We start from the raw sequence: 19,549 nt of genomic DNA, 5'->3' as shown, positions 1-19,549 counted from the left end.
TTGGCATATAGAAATGCTACTGATTTTTGTATTATTGATTTTGAAGCCTGCAACTTTACTGAATTTTTTTAATCAGCTCTAATAGTTTTTTTTCATGGAGTCTTCAGGTTTTTCCAAATGTAAGATCATGTCATCTGCAAACAAGGATAATTTGACTTCTTCCTTTCCAATGTTGATATGCTTTTTTCTTTCCCTTGTGGGATTGCTCTAGCTAGGACTTCCAGTACCATGTTGAATAACAGTGGTGACAGTGAGCATCCTTGATGTGTACCAGATCTTAGAGGAATGGAATGGCTTTCAGCTTTTCCTCATTCAGTATGATACTAGCAGCAGCTGTGTTGTATATGGCTTTTATTATGTCGAGGTATATTTCTTCTATACCCCAGTTTTTTGAGGATTTTTATCCTGAGGGATGTTAAATTTTTTTCAAATGCTTTTTCAGCATCAATAGAAATGATCATGTGATTTCTGTCCTTTATTCTATTGACATGATGTGTCTCACTGATTGATTTGCATAGCTTGCACCATCTTTGAATCTCGGGGTTGTGATCCAACTTGGTTGTGAATCATCTTTTTAATGTATTTGTGACTTCACTTTGCTAGTATTTTGTTAAGGTTTTTGCATTAATGTTCATTAGAGGTTTTTGGCCCATAGTTTTCATTTTGTTTTTCTTTCTTTTGTGTGTGTGTGTGTGTGTGTGTGTGTGTGTGTGTGTGTGTGTGTGTGTGTGTGTATCTTTGTCTGATTTTGTTATCATGGTAATACTGGCCTCATAGAATGAGTTTGGAAGGATTTCCTCCTCCTCTGTTTTTCAGAATAGTTTCAGCAGGATTGATATTAGTTCTTTAAATGTTTGATAGAATTAGGCAGTGAAGCCATTGGGTCCCAGGTTTTCCTTACTTGGAAGCTTTTTATTATGACTTCAATCTTGTTACTTATTACTGGTCTGTTCAGGTTTTGAATTGCATCATAGTTCAATCTTGGTACATTGTATGAGTCTAGAAATTTATTCATTTCCTCTAGCTTTTCTAATTTATTGGCATATAGTTGCTCATAGTAGCCACTAATGATTCTTTGAATTTCTGTGATATCAGTTCTAATGTCTCCTTTTTCATCTCTGACTTTATTTAGTTGGGTTTTCTCCTTTTTTTTATTTTTGTTATTAGTCTGGCTAAAGCTTTGTCCATTTTGTTCACCTTTTTAAAAACATTTTGTTTCATTGATCTTGGCATTGTTTTCTTCTTTTCAAATTCATTTATTTTTGCTCTGATCTTTGTTATTTATTTTCTACCACTAATTTTGGGTGCAGTTTGCTCTTGTTTTTCTGATTCTTTAAGATGCATTGTTAGTTTATTTATTTGATGTCTTTGTTCTTTTTTGATGTAGGCACTTACAGTTAAACATTTCCTGCTTAGTGCTGCTTTTGCTGTATCCCATTGGCTTTAGTATGTTGTGTTTCCATTATCATTTGTTTCAATACATTTTTTAACTTTCTTACTAATTTCTTCATTGGCCCACAGGTCACTCAGAAGCATGTTGTTTCATTTCCATGTGTTTGTATAGTTTAAAAAATTCCTCGTGGTTTTTTGTTTTCTTCAAATTTTATTTTAAGTTCCAGGGTACATGTGCAGGATGTGCAGGTTTGTTACATTGGTAAACATGTGCCATGGTTTGCTGCACAGATCAACCTATCTTCTAGGTATTAAGCCCAGTACCCATTAACTATTCTTCCCGATGGTCTCCCTCCCATCATCTCACCCATGAGAGGCCCCACTGTGTGTTGTTGCTTCCAGTGTGTCCATGTGTTCCCGTTGTTCAGCTCCCACTTATAAGTGACAACAAGCAGTGTTTGGTTTTCTGTTTCTGTGTTAGTTTGCTGAGAATAAAAGCTTCCAGCTCTATCCATGTACCTGCAAAGGACATGATCTCATTCCTTTTTATGGCTGCATAGTATTCCATAGTGTATATGTATCACATTTGCTTTATCCACTCTATCATTAATGGGCATTTGGGTTGATTCCATGTATTTGCTATTGTGAATAGTGCTGCAATGGACATACACATGCATGTATCTTTATAATAGAATAATTTACATTCCTTTGGATATATACCCAGTAATGGGATTGCTGGGTCAAATGGTATTTCTGCTTCTAGATTTTTGAGGAATTGCCACACTGTCTTTCACAATAGTTGAACTAATTTACGTTCCCACCAACCGTGTAAAAGCATTCCTTTTTCTCTGCAGTCTCACCGACATCTGTTGTTTCTTTACTTCTTCATAATTGCCATTCTGACTGGCATCAGATGATATCTCATTGTGATTTCAATTTGTGTTTCTCTAATGATCAGTGATGATGAGCTTTTTCTCATATATTTGCTGACTGCATGAATATCTTCTTTTGAGAAGCGAAGTTCTTTATAGACTCTGGATATTAGCCCTTTGTCAGATGGATAGATTGGGAAAATTTCCTCCCATTCTGTAGGTTGTCTGTTCACTCTGATGATAGTTTCTTTTGCTGTGCAGAAGCTCTTTAGTTTAATTAGATCCCATTTATCAATGTTTGCTTTTGTGCCATTGCCTTTGGCATTTTTGTCATGAAATCTTTGCCTGTGCCTATGTCCTAAATGGTATTGTCTAGATTTTCTTCTAGGGTTTTTATAGTTTTGGGATTTAGATTTAAGTCTTTAATCCATCTTATTTTATTTTATTTTATTTATTTTATTTTATTTTGTATAAAGTGTAAGGAAGGGGTCCAGTTTCAGTTTTCTTTGTATGGTTAGCCAGTTCTCACAGTGCCATTTATTAAATAGGGAATCCTTTTCCCATTGCTTGTTTCTGTCAGATTTGTTGATGATCAGATAGTTATGGGTGTTTGGTCTTATTTGTGAGTTCTGTATTCTGTTCCTTCGGTCTATATGTCTATTTTTGTGCCAGTACCATGCTGTTTTGGTTACTGTAGCCTTGTACTATAGTTTGAAGTTGGGTAGTATGATGCCTCCAGCTTTGTTCTTTTAGCTTAGGATTGGTTTGGCTATACGAGCTCTTTATTGATTCCACATGAATTTTAAAACAGTTTTTTTTCTAATTCTGTCAAGAATGTCAAAGGTAGTTTAACAAGCATGGCATTAAATCTATAAATTACTTTGGGCAGTGTGGTCATTTTCACGATGTTGATTTTTTCTGTCCATGAACATGGAATGTGTTTCTATTTGTCTGTGTCCTCTCTGATTTCTTTGAACAGTGGTTTGTAGTTCTCCCTGAAGAGGTCCTTCACTTCCCTTATTAGCTGTATTCCTAGGTATTTTATTCTCTTTGTAGCAATTGTGAATGGGAGTTCTTTGATTATTTGGCTCTCTGCTTGCCTGTTGTTGGTGTATAAGAATGCTAGTGATTTTTGCATGGTGATTTTGTATGTTGAGACTTTACTGAAGTTGCTTATCACAGCTTGGGAAGCTTTTGGGCTGAGATGATGGGGTTTTTTAGATATAAGATCATGTCATCTGCAAAGACAATTTGACTTCCTCTCTTCTGATTTGAATACCCTTTATTTTTTTCTCTTGCCTGATTGCCCTGGTCAGAACTTCCAATATACTATGTTGAATAGGAGTGGTGAGAGGGCATCCTTGTCTTGTGCTGGTTTTCAAGGTGAATGCTTCCAGATTTTGCCCATTCAGTATGATATTGGCTGTGGGTTTGTCCTATATGGCTTTTACTATTTTGAAGTATGCTCCTTCAATACCTAGATTATTGAGAGTTTTTAAATGAAGGGATGTTGAATATTATTGAAGGCCATTTCTGCGTCTATTGAGATAATTATGTGGTTTTTGTCTTTAGTTCTGTTTATATGTTGAATCACATTTATTGTTTTGTGTATGTTGAACCAACCTTGCATCCCAGGGATGAAGTCAACTTGATCATGGTGGATAAACTTTTTAACGTGCTGCTGGATTCAGTTTGCCAGCATTTTATTGAGGATTTTTGCATCCATGTTTATCAAGGGCATTAGCCCAAAGTTTTTTCTCATTGTTGAATATCTCTCCCAGGTTTTGGTATCAGCATGATACTGGCCTCATAAAATGGAGTTAGGGACAAATTCCTTATTTTCAATTGTTTGGAATAGTTTCAGAAGAAATAATACCAGCTCATCTTTGTACCTCCGTTAGAATTCAGCTGTAAATCCATGTGGTCCTGTGATTTTTTTGGTTGGTAGACACTATTTATTACTGTCTCAATTTCAGAACTCATTATTGGTCTGTTTGTTCTCATTAGTTTCAAATAATTTCTTGATTTCTGCCTTAATTTTATTATTCACCCGAGGGTCACCTGGGGACAGGCTGTTCAATTTCCAAAGTAGTAGTGTGGTTTAGAGCAAATTTCTTAATCTTGAGTTTAATTTGATTGTGCTGTGATTTGAGAGACTGTTATGATTTCAGTTATTTTGCATGTGCTGAGGAATGTTTTACTTCCAATTATGTGATCGATTTTAGAGTAAGTGTCATGTGTCAATGAGAAGAATATATATTCTGTTGTTTTGGAGTGGAAAGTTCTGTAGCTATCTATCAGGTCCACTTGATCCAGAGCTGAGTTCAAGTCCTGAATATCTTTGTTAATTTTCTGTCTCAATGATCTGTCTAATATTGTCAGTGGGGTGTTACAATCTCCCACTATCACTGTGTAGGAGTATAAGTTTCTCTGTAGGTCTCTAAGAACTCTCTTTATGAATCTGGGTGCTCCTGTATTGGGTACATATGCATTTAGGATACTTAGCTCTTCTTGTTGAATTGAACCTTTTCTTCTGTCTTTGTTGGTTTAAAATCTCTTTTCTCACAAACTAGGAGTGCAGGCTCTTCTTTTTTCAGTTTTTCATTGCTTGGTAAATTTTCCTCCATCACTTTATTTTGAGCCTATGTGTGTCACTGCATATGAGAAAGGTCTCTTGAAGACAGCATACCAATAGGTCTTGGCGCTCTCTTTATCCAGTTTGCCATTCTGTGTCTTTTAACTGGGGCATTTAGCCTGTTTACATTTAAGTTTAGTGTTGATATGTGTTAATTTGATCCTGTCGTCATGATGCTAGCTGGTTATTTTGTAAACTTGTTTATGTGGTTGCTTCTTAGTGTCACTGGTCTGTGTATTTCAGTGTGTTTTTGTAGTGGCTAGTAATGGTTTTTCCTTTCCATATTTAGCACTTCCTTCAAGAGCTCTGGCAAGGTAGGCCTGGTGGTGATGAATTCCCTCAGCATTTAGTTGTCAGAAAAGGATCTTATTTCTCCTTTACTTATGAAGTTTAGTTTGGCCAGATATGAAATTCTGGATTGGAAATTATTTTCTTTTAGAATGTTGAATATTGGCCCCCAAACTCTTCTGGCTTGTAGGTTTCTGTAGAGGTCTGATGTTGGTCTGATGGGCTTCCCTTTGTAGGCATCCTAGCTTTTCTTTCTGGCTCCCCTTAACATTTTTTTCGTTCATTTTGACCTTGGAGAATCCAATGAGTTTGTGTCTTGGGGTTGATCTTCTCATGTAGTATCTTACTGAGGTTCTCTGGATTTCCTATATTTGAATGTTGGCCTATCTTGCTAGGCTTGGGAAGTTCTCCTGGATTATATCCTGAAGTATGTTTTCCAACTTGGTTCTGTTCTCCCCATCTCTTTCAGGTACCCCAATCAGTCATAGATTTGGTCTTTTTACATAATCCCATACTTCTTGGAGGTTTTGTTTATTCCTTTTTATTATTTTTTCTCTATTCTTGTCTGCCTGTCTTATTTCAGAAAGATAGTCTTCAACTCTGAGATTCTTTGTTCCACTTAGTCTGTTTGGCTATGGACACTTGTGATTGCATTGTGAAGTTATCATGTTGTGTTTTTCAGCTCCGTAAGGTCATTTATGTTTCTCACTAAACTGGCTATTCTAGTCATCAGCTTCTGTAATGTTTTATTATGATTCTTAGCTTATTTGCATTGTGTTAGAGTATGCTCCTTTAGTTCAGTGAAGTTCATTATTACCCACCTTTTGAAGCCTACTTCTGCCAATTCAGCCATCTCCGCTTCAGCCCAGTTCTGTGCCCTTGCTGAAGAAGTATTGCAGTTATTTGGAAGAGAAGAGGCACCCTGGCATTTTGAGTTTTCTGCAATTTTATGTTGATTCTTTCTCATCTTTGTGGGCTTATCTGCCTTCAATCTTTGAGGTTGCTGACCTGTGAATGGAGTTTTTGTGGGGTCTTTTTATTGATGATGTTACTGTTGTTGCTTTCTGTTCATTTGTTTTTCTTTTAACAGTCAGGCCCCCCTTCTGTAGTGCTGTTGTGGTTTGCTGGGGGTCCATTCCAGACCCCAAGCCTGGGTCCCTCCTGCACCTGGATGTATCACCAGTGAAGGCTACAAAACAGCAAAGACGGGAGCCTGCTCCTTCCTCTGAGAGCTCTGTTCCAGAGGGGCACTGACCTGATGCCTATCTGGTGACCTGGAGACCCCTGTTGGGAGGTCGCACCCAGTCAGGAGGAACGGTATCAGGAACCTGCTTAAAGAAGCAGTCTGCCTGCTCCTTGACAGAGCAGGTGCTCTGTCCTTTGGGGAACCACCCTCATCCAGACCGCCCAGACTCTTCAGAGCCAGCAGGCAGGAAAGGTTAAGTCAACTGAACCAGAGAGACCATGGCTCCCCCTCCTGCAAGGGGCTCCATCCCAAGAAGATCATAATTCTGTCCATAAAACCTTGGCTTAGAGTGAATTTCTTAACCTTGAGTTTAATTTGATTGTGCTGTGGTCTGAGAGACTGTTATGATTTCAGTTATTTTGCATCTGTAGTTGCTGAAATTCCCATAGGTGGTCTATAAGGTTCTTGTACTTGAATATAGATACCTTTCTCTATGTTTGGGAAGTTCTCTGTTATTATCCCTTTGAATAAAGTTTCTACCCCTATCTGTCTCTCTACTTCATCTTTAAGGCCTGTAATTCTTAGATTTGGCCTTTTGAGGCTATTTTTTAGATCCTGTAGGTGTGCGCCATTGTTTGTTTGTTTGTTTGTTTGTTTTGAGACGGAGTCTCACTTTGATGCCCAGGCTGGAGTGCAGTGGCGCAATCTTGGCCCACTGCAACCTCTGCCTCCTGGGTTCAAGCAATTCTCCTGCCTCAGCCTCCCAAGTAGCTGGGATTACAGCCACACACCACCATGACCAGCTTTGTGTGTGTGTGTGTGTGTGTTTGTACTTTTAGTAGAGACGGGGTTTCGCCATGTTGCCCAGGCTTGTCTCAAACTACTGACCTCAAGTTATCTGCCTACCTCGGCCTCCCAAAGTGCTGGGATTATGGGTGTGAGCCACCATGCCTGACCCAGTTTTTTGTGTTTTTTTGTTGTTGTTGTTTTTTCTTTTTTCTTTTGTCTTCTCTGGCTATGTATTTTTAAATATCCTGTCTTCAAGCTTACTAATTCTTTCTTCTGCTTGATCAATTATGTTGTTAAGAGACTCTGATGCAATTTTTTAATGTGTCAATTGCATTTTTCAACTCCAGAATTTCTGCTGGATTTTTTTTTAATTATTTCAATCTTTTTGTTGAATTTATCTAATAGGATTCTGAATTTGTTATCTGTATTATCACAGACTCAAAACTTCATTGTTTCCTCAAAACAGTAATTTTGAATTCTCTGTATGAAAGACCACATATCTCTATTTCTCTGTGATTGGTTTTTTGTGCCTTATTTAGTTCACTTGGTGAGGTCATGTTTTCCTGGATGGTCTTGATGCTCCTGAATGTTCATTGGTGTCTGAGAACTGAAGAGTTAAGTATTTATTATAGTCTTTGCAGTCTGGGCTTGTTTGTACCTGTCCTTCTTGGGAAGGCTTTCCAAGTATTTGAAGGGACTTGCGTGTTGTGATCTAAGTTTTTGGTCACTTCACCTGTATCTCCATTAGGGGGCGCCCCAGGTCCAGTAACACTATGGCTCTTGCAGACTCAAAAATACTGCATTGGTGGTCTTGGGTAAGATCCAGAAGAATCTGGATTACTAGGCAGAGACTCTTGTTCTCTTCCCTTTCTTCCAAACAGATACAGTCTCTCTCTCTCTGTGCTGAGCTACCTGAAGCTGAGGGGTGAGGGGGTGACACAAGCACCCCTGTGGTCACCACCACTGGGACAATGCTGGTTCAGACCTGAAGCCAATATGATACTGGGTCTCAAATAAGGCTGCCAGTAAACCCTTATCTGGCTACTGCTAGTCCATGTTCACTCAAGGACCAAAGGCTCTATAACCAGCAGGTGGCAAAGCCAGGCAGGATAGTATCCTTCTTTTCAGGGCAGTGAGCTCCCCCCTGGCCCCTTGCAGGTCTAGAGATGCCATCCAGGAGCCTGGTCCTGGAGACCAAAACCTTAGGAATCTACCTGGTGCTCTATTCTACTATAGCTGAGCTGGCACCCAAGCCACAAGACGAAGTCTTTCCCATCCTTTCTACGAGGAAAGAAGTCCCTCCCCATGGCCACCACTGCTCCAGGCCCATGGCAAGTACTGCCTGACTATTGCCGATGTTCACTCAAGGCCCAAAGGCTCTTTAGTCAGCTTGTGGCAAATGCTGCCAGGGCTGGGACTCTTCTTTCAAGGCAGTGGGCTCCCTTCTATCCCAGAGTAGGTCCACAAACATCCAAGAGCTAAGGCCTAGAATCAGGGACCCCAAGAGCCCACTTGGTACTCTACCCCACTGTTGCAGAGCTGGTACCTAAGCTGCAAGTCCTTTTTACTGTTTCCTTTGCTTTTCTCAAGCAGAAACAGCCTCCCCATAGCCACCACAGCTGGGAATGTGCTGGGTCACACCTAAAGCCAGCACAACTCAGTCTCACCTAAGGCCCACAGCAAGTACTACCTGGCTACTGCTGCTGATTTTATTTTTTTATAATATTTGATTTTATTTATTTTTTGAGACAGAGTTTCATTCTGTTGCCTAGGCTGGAGTGCAGTGGTGTGATCTCAGCTCACTGCAACCTCCACCTCCCAGGCTCAAGTGATTCCCCTACCTCAGCCTCCCGAATAGCTGGGGTTACAGGTGTGTGCCACCACGCCTGGCTAATTTTTGTATTTTTTGTAGAGATGGGGTTTCACCATGTTGGCCAGGCTGGTCTTGAACTTCTGGTGTCAAGTGATCCACCCACCTTGGCCTCCCAAAGTGCTGGGATTGCAGGCATGAGCCACTGCACCCAGCCATGCTGCTGATTATTCAGGGCCCAAGGGATATTTAGTCAGGAGGTGATAAATGTTGCCAGGACTGGGTCCTTCCCTTCAAGGCAGCAGGTTCCCTTCTGGCCCTGGGTGTGTCTAGAAATGTTGTCTGGGAGCTAAGGCCTGGAAAAGGGGCCTTAGGACTCTGCCCGGTGCCCTGTCATACTATGGCTGAGCTGATATCAAAGTTGCAAGACAAAGTCTTCTTTAGTCTCTCCTCTCCTCTACTCAGGTAGAGTGAAGATTTCTCCAGGAGTTGTGAGCTATACTGTGTAGGGCTAGGGGAGGGGTGTTGCAAGCACTCACTTAGCCACCCCAGCTAGTTTCTCATTAGGTCACATGCCCCCCAAGTCTACTGGCTCTGAGCTCAGCACAGCATCAGGACTTGTCCAGGAATTGCAGTCCTTGTGGCTTTAAACTGTCTTTTGAGTTTATTTAGTACCCGAGAACACTTTAGCGTGCAGCAGTGAGGCGTGCTGGAACTCAAGTTCTGACCACTGGAATAGGTGATTCCCCTGTGCCTAGGGCTGATCTAAATGTTCCCTCTGTGGATATCAGCTGACTTCTGCCCAGTGTTGCTTTCCGCTGTGACAGGGTAGCACTGAGTTTCAATGCAGTCTCTCCCTCACTGTGTTCTCCCTCCCACAAGTGCACAGTTTTTCTCTCTATGCCATGTGGCTGCTGCAGAAGGGGTGGGGAAGGGGCTGGCATCATCAATTCAAGACCTTCTTTCCTACCCTCTTCAGTGCCTCTTTCAATGATATGAAGTTAAAACCAGGTACTGTGATTGCTCACCTGATTTTTGGTTCTTATAAAGGTGCTTTTCGATATGGATAGTTGTTAAATTTGGTGTTCCTGCAAGGAGGACAGTCAGTGGAGGCTTCTATTCAGCCACCTTGCTCCACCTCCCTCCTGCTACCATTTTCTAGCTATAGGCAGGAGGTGGGGAGAGTCCCCAGAGAGTCTGGGGCATGCATTTTTAGAGGGTAACTTAAAAGAAGGGAAAAGAGAATGGGTGCTGGGAAACAATCAGCAGTCTCTGGCACAGACATAATGCATAAAAGGCTATTCTTACAAATCTGTGTATATATACATATATGCACGTAGAAACATGTACATACTACATTCACATTATTTTTTTCGTTTCATTATGGACCTTAAAAATTTTCAACAGACCTACCCTGGTCCACAGCCAGTTTTAGAGTCCCAGTGGCCACTTTCCAAATAAGCTATGGATTCATCTGTAAATTTTCTTGCTACTTCGGCCATAGTAAGTTTCCAGATGCAAGTGGAAATAGCAGAGGTTCAAGCCTTAGGCTTCCACTAACTCTATTACACCTTGCCTTCTCTCATTCTCTCAGCGCTCTCCTAATAACTGGACTACCAAGGATCAAAAGTAATACAACAATATGGAGAAACACAAGGATACCCGGGTCTATGCAGACCCTCGCCCATTACCTCCCTTCCTAGGAATTGTATGCTTCCTGAGTGACACTTATATATGTTCTTGTTTAATTGAAAAAAGTATAAGAAAAAATGGTTTTAATACTCTGCAATTTAATGTCATGGCAGGCAACCCAAATAAGACTAGAAGAAGGGAGGGAGTTGTCAATAAAGTACAATTTAAAAACAGTTGAACCTCTTTTCCTCTAAAGACTACCACAGTGCTACATTATGCTTAATGCCTCTTTAAATGGCCTAGTTAAGTGCTCATCATTAGTCGTGTGTTACTATGCATTCACTAACAGAACTGGGACCCTGGAACTTGGGGATAAATTGCTCGCAATAGATAATATCCGGCTGGACAACTGTTCCATGGAAGATGCAGTTCAGATCCTCCAGCAATGTGAAGACCTGGTGAAGCTCAAAATCCGCAAAGATGAAGATAATTCAGGTATTGAGAGCATCCTTAGTTAAAACTGATTTTTCGAAATGCCCATCTGTCACCAAAGATATTAGATCTTGATATTTTACATACAACAGCTGGCTAGTGATGTGGCAGCAGTGTTTCACAGCTAGAAGAGTCTTTAAATTTTGTGTTGAGAGTGTAGTACGAATTTTAAATAATGATGCTTGTAAATGATATCATTAAGATAATTTCATTATACAAAACATTATAATTGCATGAAATAATTTTTAAAGATGATATCTAAATCATCGTCTAATCCCACACTAATACAGTGAAACTGGTGGTTTTCTAGTTTTTGTTGATATTCCTATGGCATAACTATAAACAAGTGGATGTTGCATTTTTTACCTAATTTTACATTATAAACATTTGATCATTTTATAAACTCTGAATATCTATCATTTTTATTGACTGCCTGTGATTTACCTTTCTTCTCTTCTTAAATCACTATATTGCTTCCAACTGTTTCATTATTGTAAATAGTACTCTTATAGACATCTTTATACATAGATATCTTTATTCAGCTTTTCAACTTTTTTTTTCTTTTGAATTAGTTCCTGAGAAAATATTCCTAGAAGCAGGATGGCTGAGTAAGAATACAAAGGAAATGTCTATGATTCCTGAGGAGCCAGTCATGCCTTATGTTGCTTTTCAAAAGGGCTATATACATTTTTTAGGCCCTCCAATGAAACTTAGGAGGGCATAGAATCATCTGAAGCGTTTGTTAAAACACAGATCCTGGGCACCACCCCAGGTGGGACCTGAGATTCTGGATTCCTAATAAACATCCAGATGCTGCCACAGCTGTGGTGCAAGGAGCACACTTCGGGTTGCCCTGAAATACGAGACATCCTATCTGATTATGATAAGAATATAGAGCCAATTGAAAAGTGGCCATTCATCAAAAGAGTCAGATAATGTGGGGAATTACAGAATGTGATATGGATCCATAAAGTAAACATTTCATTTACAATTTTGCCAATCTTGTGGGTAAAGTCAAGGCCTTTCCTATGAACATGGTTCTGCTGATTATAGTCACAAGTCTAAATGTTTGCCTAAACCATATCCACAATATGGGTAAAGTCAAGGCCTTTCCTATGAACATGGTTCTGCTGATTATAGTCACAAGTCTTTTTGTTTGTTTGCCTAAACCATATCCACAATATATATTTTATGACTTCCAGTTTTATTTTGGTTTGGTTTGGTTTTTAATGCAGTGAGACTTTAAAGAATTTATAGCAATCTGAATGCCTCCTCCACCTAGATTTTGGTCTTCCCCAGTGTTTTAGAGTTTTTCTGCTAGGTAATTAACAGTAGATTTTATGTTTGTTTGTTTGTCTGTTTTGTGTTTGTTTTGTGTGGCACACCCAGGCTGGAGTGTGCCATGGAGTGCAGTGGTGCCAACTCTGCTCACTGCAACCTCCACCTCCCAGGTTCAAGCAATCCTTGTGCCTCAGCCTCCTGAGTAGCTGGAATTACTGGCATGCATCATCTTTCCTGGCTAATTGTTATATTTTTAGTAGAGATGGAGTTTTGCCATGTTGACCAGGCTGGTCTCAAACTCCTGACCTCAATTGATCTGCCCACCTCGGCCTCCCAAAGTGCTGGGATTTCACGTGTGAGCCACTGCGCCTGGCCATAGATTTTTGCCTAACGAACCCTTATTGAATCTTTCCCAACCGTTGGATTTTATTTTCATAGAACAAGTACATTCATATTTCATAGGTTATATAAGATTAATTAAATTACATAGTTAAAATAACAAGTACAGCTGGCATAAACAGGTTTAGGAATAAACATAATTGCCTCTAAATTTTGAAGTTTACAACTCAAGCAGGAGCAGGAGCAGAAGTGCAGAGGGGCTAGATAAAGAAACATATTGCTCTGGAGCATGCCATGGCATTGATCTGTACATTTTATGATAGAGGATGAACAGCCACAATTAATTCAGTAAATTGGTTAAGTGGAGATTGGTTGAGAGAGCATCTACTGTATATAATTTCATTGCAACCAGTAATGAAGTTGTGGCAATGTTCTGGGATTTCCTTAATCAGGTCATCTAGAACTAGAGTTCATGGTTATGTCAGGCTATGTGTTTATGATTCCTATTCAAAGTAAAAAAAAAAAAAAAAAAAAAAAAAAAAAAAAACTATAGTTGCATCCATCAGTACAATTGATGATGATGATATCCAAATATATTTTATAACCAATGTTTAAAAATATGCACAGGTTTGCACTAATTATTTCCTAAGCAACTGATTTTCTGTGCCAACATTTGCATTTCTCTCCTTACAAGCCTGCTTCAGTTGCACTTTCTTTTGGGGATTTATTTCAAAACAGGGAGTAAGCCTTTAGCATCAGCCTGGGTTCTGTCCTAGTCAAGAGGCAAAGCCCTGTGGAGAAACCTGTTTTGCATGATTTGCCCTGCTCAGCAGATGTCAGCTACCTTCCTTGCAAAGTGAAAAAGCCAAGCCAGAGATGAATGTGTGTAGTGGGCACAGTTGGCAATGCATCCAATTTCAAAGCCAGGCTGTGTCTGCCGGTTGGCAGGAGTTTCCCAAACAACTGAGCACTTGGAGAGCTAGACCTTACTTTCAGTTACTGATTTCCTTTGCCTCATTTTCCCCCTTTATACGCTTCCCCTACAATCCCTATTTTTTAATTTTAAGAGGTTCTGGTTTTAAAATCCTAAACCTTCCATAGAAAAACATACAACCACCCAAAATAAGACTATAGATATTGGCATGAGAGACATACTTACCCAAACCAGATTTTCTCATACTGATATACAGAAATATATACTCATTCAGACATGGTTTTACAAAAGATCACTATTTGCAAATTATTCAGCTATTGATTTTGAAGAATTTATGTGATCCTAGTATTCTCTTCCCTTACAACATTATAATTTGAATACCTGAATTCATTTTTATTCAGAGCAAAGTAAGGGAGGAAAAAAAAACATTATTCAAAATGTAAAGCCTGACCACAGATTATTTAAAGGCAAACTAAATCTTCACAAAGAGCAAATGTTTTAAAATCAGACATGATATGAAGAATGGAAACTCAGAAGAAGAGACGGTAGGAGGGGGATGAGGGACCAAAAAAAACTACTTATTGAGTACAATGTGCAGCACTTGGGTGATGGGTGCACCACAATCTCAGGCTTCACCACTACACAATTCATCCAGGTAATGAAAAACCACTTGTACCCTTAAAGCTATTGAAATAAATTCTTTTAAAAATATCAGACCTCAGTTTAAAGTTCAGCTCTACCACATTTGAGCTGTGAGAGTTTGGGCAACTTGCTAAACTTGTCTGAGATTTGGTCCCATTTTCAGTACCATCTACATAATGATACCCATCTCAGGGAGCTGTTGTAACTTACTGAAAGAAATACTGGCACAGTCCATACTCCACTCAGTAAGTGGGGACTATTTGTATTCTAATTACCTCCTGAAATCCCTTTCTCTGCATTCGTTCTGATCCTTTATCAAGATATGACTGAGTGGAAAATAAGCATTGATCCTTCGGACAGTCACTGATTTTGAAAGTTTGATATTATGCTTAATCTGAAATTATGCTGGTGATCAGAACGATCCCATTAAATAGTTGCCATGCTTTGTCTCAATATTTTTGAATGGTAATATTCAGTGTATATTCTCCACCCCCAGAAATGTTGCTCATACTAATGTAGGCCCTCTGCACTTCAGGAGTTTTCCAGTCCTTTAACGGCTGGCTGCTCTCCTTCCTTCAATGATGATTCTCTCTCCGGTCACAGGAAGTTTATAACTATACTTGATGTAACTTGGTTTCCTAAGCTAGCTTGTACTGCAAATGGGATTTAACAGATACTGCTTCAAAATGTAAGCATTTCTTCCAGCTTCGCACGTCTCACTACCCTGCTGTGTACCTTACCCAAGGAGATGGTAGAACTATTCCCAAATGCTGCTGAAGCCCTCGATTTTCAGTCATGCCATCAGCATTCATTTATTGTCTATGAAGTATCAGGCAATGACTACCGGTTCTTAGATAAAAAGGACACAATCCTGCCCTTAAATCAGTTACCACCAAATAGGAGAAACAAAAGAAAATCAATAATTAACAATATAGTGAATGTCGTAAGGATATGCACAAAATATTCCACAATGGTAAGAGAATGTGAAGGCATCCATTTGAGCCTGAGGACCTCAAGGAAAAGATTCTAACCACCTGGGTCCTGAAGAGGTTTGTGAAGTGGTGCAGAAAGTTAGGGACAGCGTGGCACACTCCAGTAGGCAGATATGGCTCAAGCAGAACATATGTGCAAGGACTTGGTAGTAGGTAAGCTAGAAAGGTATACTGGAGCCAAGTCATTATGGGCCTTGTAAATCATGTTAGTAAATTTGAATTTTATCCCAGAAACCAGTGGGGAGCCATTAAAGGAATTAAAACAGGAATGAGGCCCACTGGACTTGGTTAGTGACCACTGGTTTTAATCACTTTACGAAAGCGCTGAATGAGCCATTCAAGAGAGTCTGAATTAACTCTGCTTCTAGCCCAAGCTGGGGGAAACAGTGGAATGAAAGACGAAGAACGCCAGACTGGCTTCATAACTGACAAGTGGGAAACTTAGGCAAATTAACTTCTCTGAGCATGAGTTTCCTCATCTGTAAATGTCCATTTAATGCTTCCTTTAATTGGCTGTTTTAAGGATTAAAGGAGGAGATACATACATATATATATACACACACACATATATATATTTAAATTAAAGGAGGAGATATGTGTGTGTGTGTGTGTATATATATATATGTTTTTGTTTTGTTTTGTTTTGTTTTGTTTTGTTTTTGAGATGGAGTTTTGCTCCTGTCACCCAGGCTGGAGTGTAATGGCAGGATCTCGGCTCACTGCAACCTCCACCTTCCAGGTTCAACCGATTCTCCTGCCTCAGCCTCCCAAGTAGCTGGGATTACAGGTGCCTGCCACAACCATGCCCAGCTAATTTTTTGTATTTTTAGTAGAGATGGAGTTTTGCCATGTTGGGCAGGCTAGTCTCGAACTCCTGACCTCAGGTGATCCGCCCACCTTGGCCTCCCAAAGTGCTAAGATTATAGGCGTGAGCCACCGCGCCTGGCCTAAAGGAGGTAATATATTTAAGAACTCACCAATAAGTTTGCACTTAGTAAGGCCTAATGAATGCTGACTATCAGTAGTCATTACTGTATTTGGATATTTTAAAAGTGAATTTAAGCTCTATTTAACAATGGCCAAATCTTTTGGAACACTTGGAGTTGTAGGTGTTTTTCTCTCTCATTCTGGATTCAGCCTGGACCATCCTGCCTTCAGGAGCTTCTGCGTTTGTCGTCTTCCATTACTGCAGGAATGTAACTCAGGTAGTGTCCAGTGGTTCTTGTGTGGGTCCAAGGCTCTGGGATTCCTGAGGCTGTGACCCAATCCCCAGGTCCTCAGCAATGCAAATAATCCCCTTGAAAAAAATCTATTGTTTGTCTTGATTGCTTCTGAGTCCAAAGTGAATGAAGAGAGTTGGAAGACCTGGCTAAGGCCTGAGAGGAAACCCTGAAACAAAGCAACAGAGACTTTTGGGGATTTGCAGGAAGAGATAGAGGTTTGCAAATCTATCACATATAGTTTTCAAAACTCGGCTTTGTATTACCACCCTTTTGTCAATCAAATATACAGCTATTAATGATTTCTCACTTGGTTTGGGGAATCTTATTCTAATATATAGCATATTTTTGGAGACCATAAATCAATACTTGACCTTCCTGGGCTCTAATCTGTGTAAAAAAATCATTTTCAGGCTGCAGCTTGTCCTATTCAAAGCAAATTACCTTTATCCAGCCTTATTAGTGATTAAATTAGTCCTTTGAAGACAGATTCATATTTTGGGCTTCAAATATATATAGTTCACCAGTGTTAAGCCAAGCTAAGTAATTTGTGGTAGCTTTTCCCCCTAAACCCAGATTGGAGTATTGGAGTAGCAGAGATGCCCCTTTCCAAGCTCCCAAGAATGATCTCGGCTGTGCTTGGAGCACTGGAAGGAGGTGTGTTGAAAAGAAGCTGGCTGCAAGAAGGACCTATGATAAAAAGTACTTTTCTCTTTTCTTCAGGCTTGATTTCATAAAGGGATGGCTCTCCAGCTTGAGTGTGCATCAGAATCACCGAGAAGATGTTAATCCACAGATGACTAGGCCCCTCTCCCAGAGTTCCCATTCCTATTGGTCTGTGGGGTAGGGATTCTCAGTCAAATGCAAACTTGAGAATTTGTATTTGTAACAAGTTCACAGATGATGCCAAAACTGCTGGTCCTAGAACTACACTTTGAGAAATGCTGTCACAAACAAACCTAGTTTTGAGACTTAAAATTATCACTTACACAAAGAAATTTGAATTCTACTCTGAAAACACTTAGCAATTGCTTGGACGTCTCCTGATATATCATTGTGACATGCCTATATAAAATGACTGTGTAGCAATAAGGGAGCTGTAGACAGTGTTGTTCAAATGGTTTACTTTCTCAGGCCTGTCCAACTCCAAGAAATTTAGCTGTACTCTAAAATTAATTCCATCACTTTTAGTTGAAGTGAACTTTGATTGACCTGCACATGTATGCCTTCCAAAGGCTCTCTCCCAAATCCAAGCCTCCTATTTGGCCACAGAAGCAGCTACCATTATGGATTCAAGCCAGATAGTGTTCATTTTGTTAAACAAGCGGCACTCAAGAAGCCCGAAAATAACATTGCACATAAGTAATGCAGCAATTTTGCATCTGTTCTGTGCTTCCATTAATTTTCTTAACTAGAGCTGAGCAGAACAAACAAGTAGGCTTGCCCCGTTTCCTGTCTTTCACTAATCGTTGTAAACCTTCTGTTGTGATATAAAAGCTGTTTATAATATCATTAACATCTGCTTAGGCTCACTTTGAAACTTACTGGTGATTCTACTTTTTTCTTTCTCAGAAGTTTCTCTTCTAGTTAAACACCGTAGTTGCTCCTTTCTAAGACTTCTACCTGAAGCAACCTCAAGGAGAGTATATTTAGGAACGCTTCAATCTCCAAAATAGTCTGAGTATTCCTTCCTAAATGGCAGTTATTATCCTCCTCCTAAGCTGCTGGGCCTCGCAGATGCCAATTGAGTTAAAGCCCGAGAAGGCAGGTGGAATTGGCAGTTGAACCTGAAGCTGACTCAACACTCCTGGCACAGTGGAGGGAGGAAGTTCTAGGTTTGCTCATCCCCATAATGGCAGCTGAGGTTGTATTCTCAAACTTTGAATGAGATTAGGTTTGCATCACATGTCTTGGAAAAGGAAACTAGACCTTGGCATAGCAGGGAAGCTGACTCGTAAAACTCTCCTGGAGATCTCAGCCTGGGAACCAATGACTACATGCTAATATGCATTCATCCTTCTGCTCACTTGTTCAAGCATTTACTGAGTTCCCTTTGGTACCAGACATAGTTCTAGGCTATGGGGATATGAAGATAAAAATCTCTGTTTTCAAGGTAATCTTATTCTAATGAAGAGCCAAGTAGTGAGATCCTTAAAACATAGAGTGAAAGGTATACGCTAGAACATACATTTCCAAGGGGGGCAAAAATTGGTTCTTAAAATTGGTTCTTGTGGTATCTTGGATATTACATTATGAAAGTTTGTGGCCCTCCAAATCTCAATCATACCTGATTGAATTCCAGTTCTTAATATTTAATTTCTCTCATTAAGGATAATTTAAAAATAATTTCACTCTTCTCGTTATTTGAGAGCAAGAGTGAAAATAAAAGTTTAGAAACATCAGAAGAATGCACAGGAGCTGTGGGTCTCATAGGAAAGCCTCTAGCCCCTCCAGCTAAGCCACCAGGAAGCCTTTCTGAAGGATGAGACTCTGAGCCAAGCTTTAAAGTAAAAGTAGAAATTCTACAGGATAACAAATGAGAGAAAGGTGTTTGTGCATAGGGAGTAACAGGTGCATGGGCTAAAGATGTTAGAAAAGTGCTATTTAAGGAATTGCAGTGGTTCTATGAAGAGAGAATTTAGCAGATTGGATTGGGGTGGGGGAGGATGGTGTGACCCTCTGGGGGCCAGCTCAGCTCTTGCAAAGGGGTTATATTTTATTCTTAAAGAACTGAGGAACCAATAAAAAGCTTTAAGTAAGAGAGTAACATTTCAGATTTATGTTTTGAAAATATTCGGGGGAGGAAAAAGAAGAAATTTATGTTGGCAGCAGTGGTGAAAATAGAAGTGGGGAGGAGGGGCAAAGGCTGGATCCCAAGCAGGAAAACTGTTTAGGAGGAAGCCATTGCTATGAAAAACTGGGCAGAGCCAAGATGGGGTCCTTCTCAAGAGCTGGAGAGCTTGCCTTGTGGGCAGACAGGCCATATGGTCTGGAAAAGACTCTGTGCGGGCAGCCATCACCACCCTCTATGAAAGGAAAGCCAGA

At 39.9% G+C, this 19,549-nt stretch overlaps 3 protein-coding genes across 21 annotated transcripts in view; all 3 read left to right on the top strand.

Moving 5' to 3' along the window:
- LLPH (LLP homolog, long-term synaptic facilitation factor) overlaps window positions 1-19,549 on the top strand; it is a 648,032-nt gene that overhangs the window by 361,269 nt on the left and 267,214 nt on the right. The gene's annotated exons all lie outside the window — the stretch shown is intronic.
- Window positions 1-19,549, top strand: part of TMBIM4 (transmembrane BAX inhibitor motif containing 4) — a 529,849-nt gene that overhangs the window by 255,788 nt on the left and 254,512 nt on the right. The gene's annotated exons all lie outside the window — the stretch shown is intronic.
- The window catches only part of GRIP1 (glutamate receptor interacting protein 1), a 710,404-nt gene that overhangs the window by 640,223 nt on the left and 50,632 nt on the right, over window positions 1-19,549 (top strand). For all 19 annotated transcript variants that reach the window (XM_050748317.1, XM_050748313.1, XM_050748306.1 and 16 more), the window contains one exon: window positions 10,954-11,099. In XM_050748317.1, coding sequence (XP_050604274.1) covers window positions 10,954-11,099 — 146 coding nt within the window. The remainder of the gene's footprint in view (window positions 1-10,953; window positions 11,100-19,549) is intronic.

Source organism: Macaca thibetana, chromosome 11 (assembly GCF_024542745.1).
Source record: "Macaca thibetana thibetana isolate TM-01 chromosome 11, ASM2454274v1, whole genome shotgun sequence".
In the NCBI taxonomy this organism is placed as follows: Eukaryota; Metazoa; Chordata; class Mammalia; order Primates; family Cercopithecidae; genus Macaca; species Macaca thibetana.
Note: the sequence above shows the minus strand (reverse complement) of the source record. Positions and strands in the feature narration are given on the sequence as shown.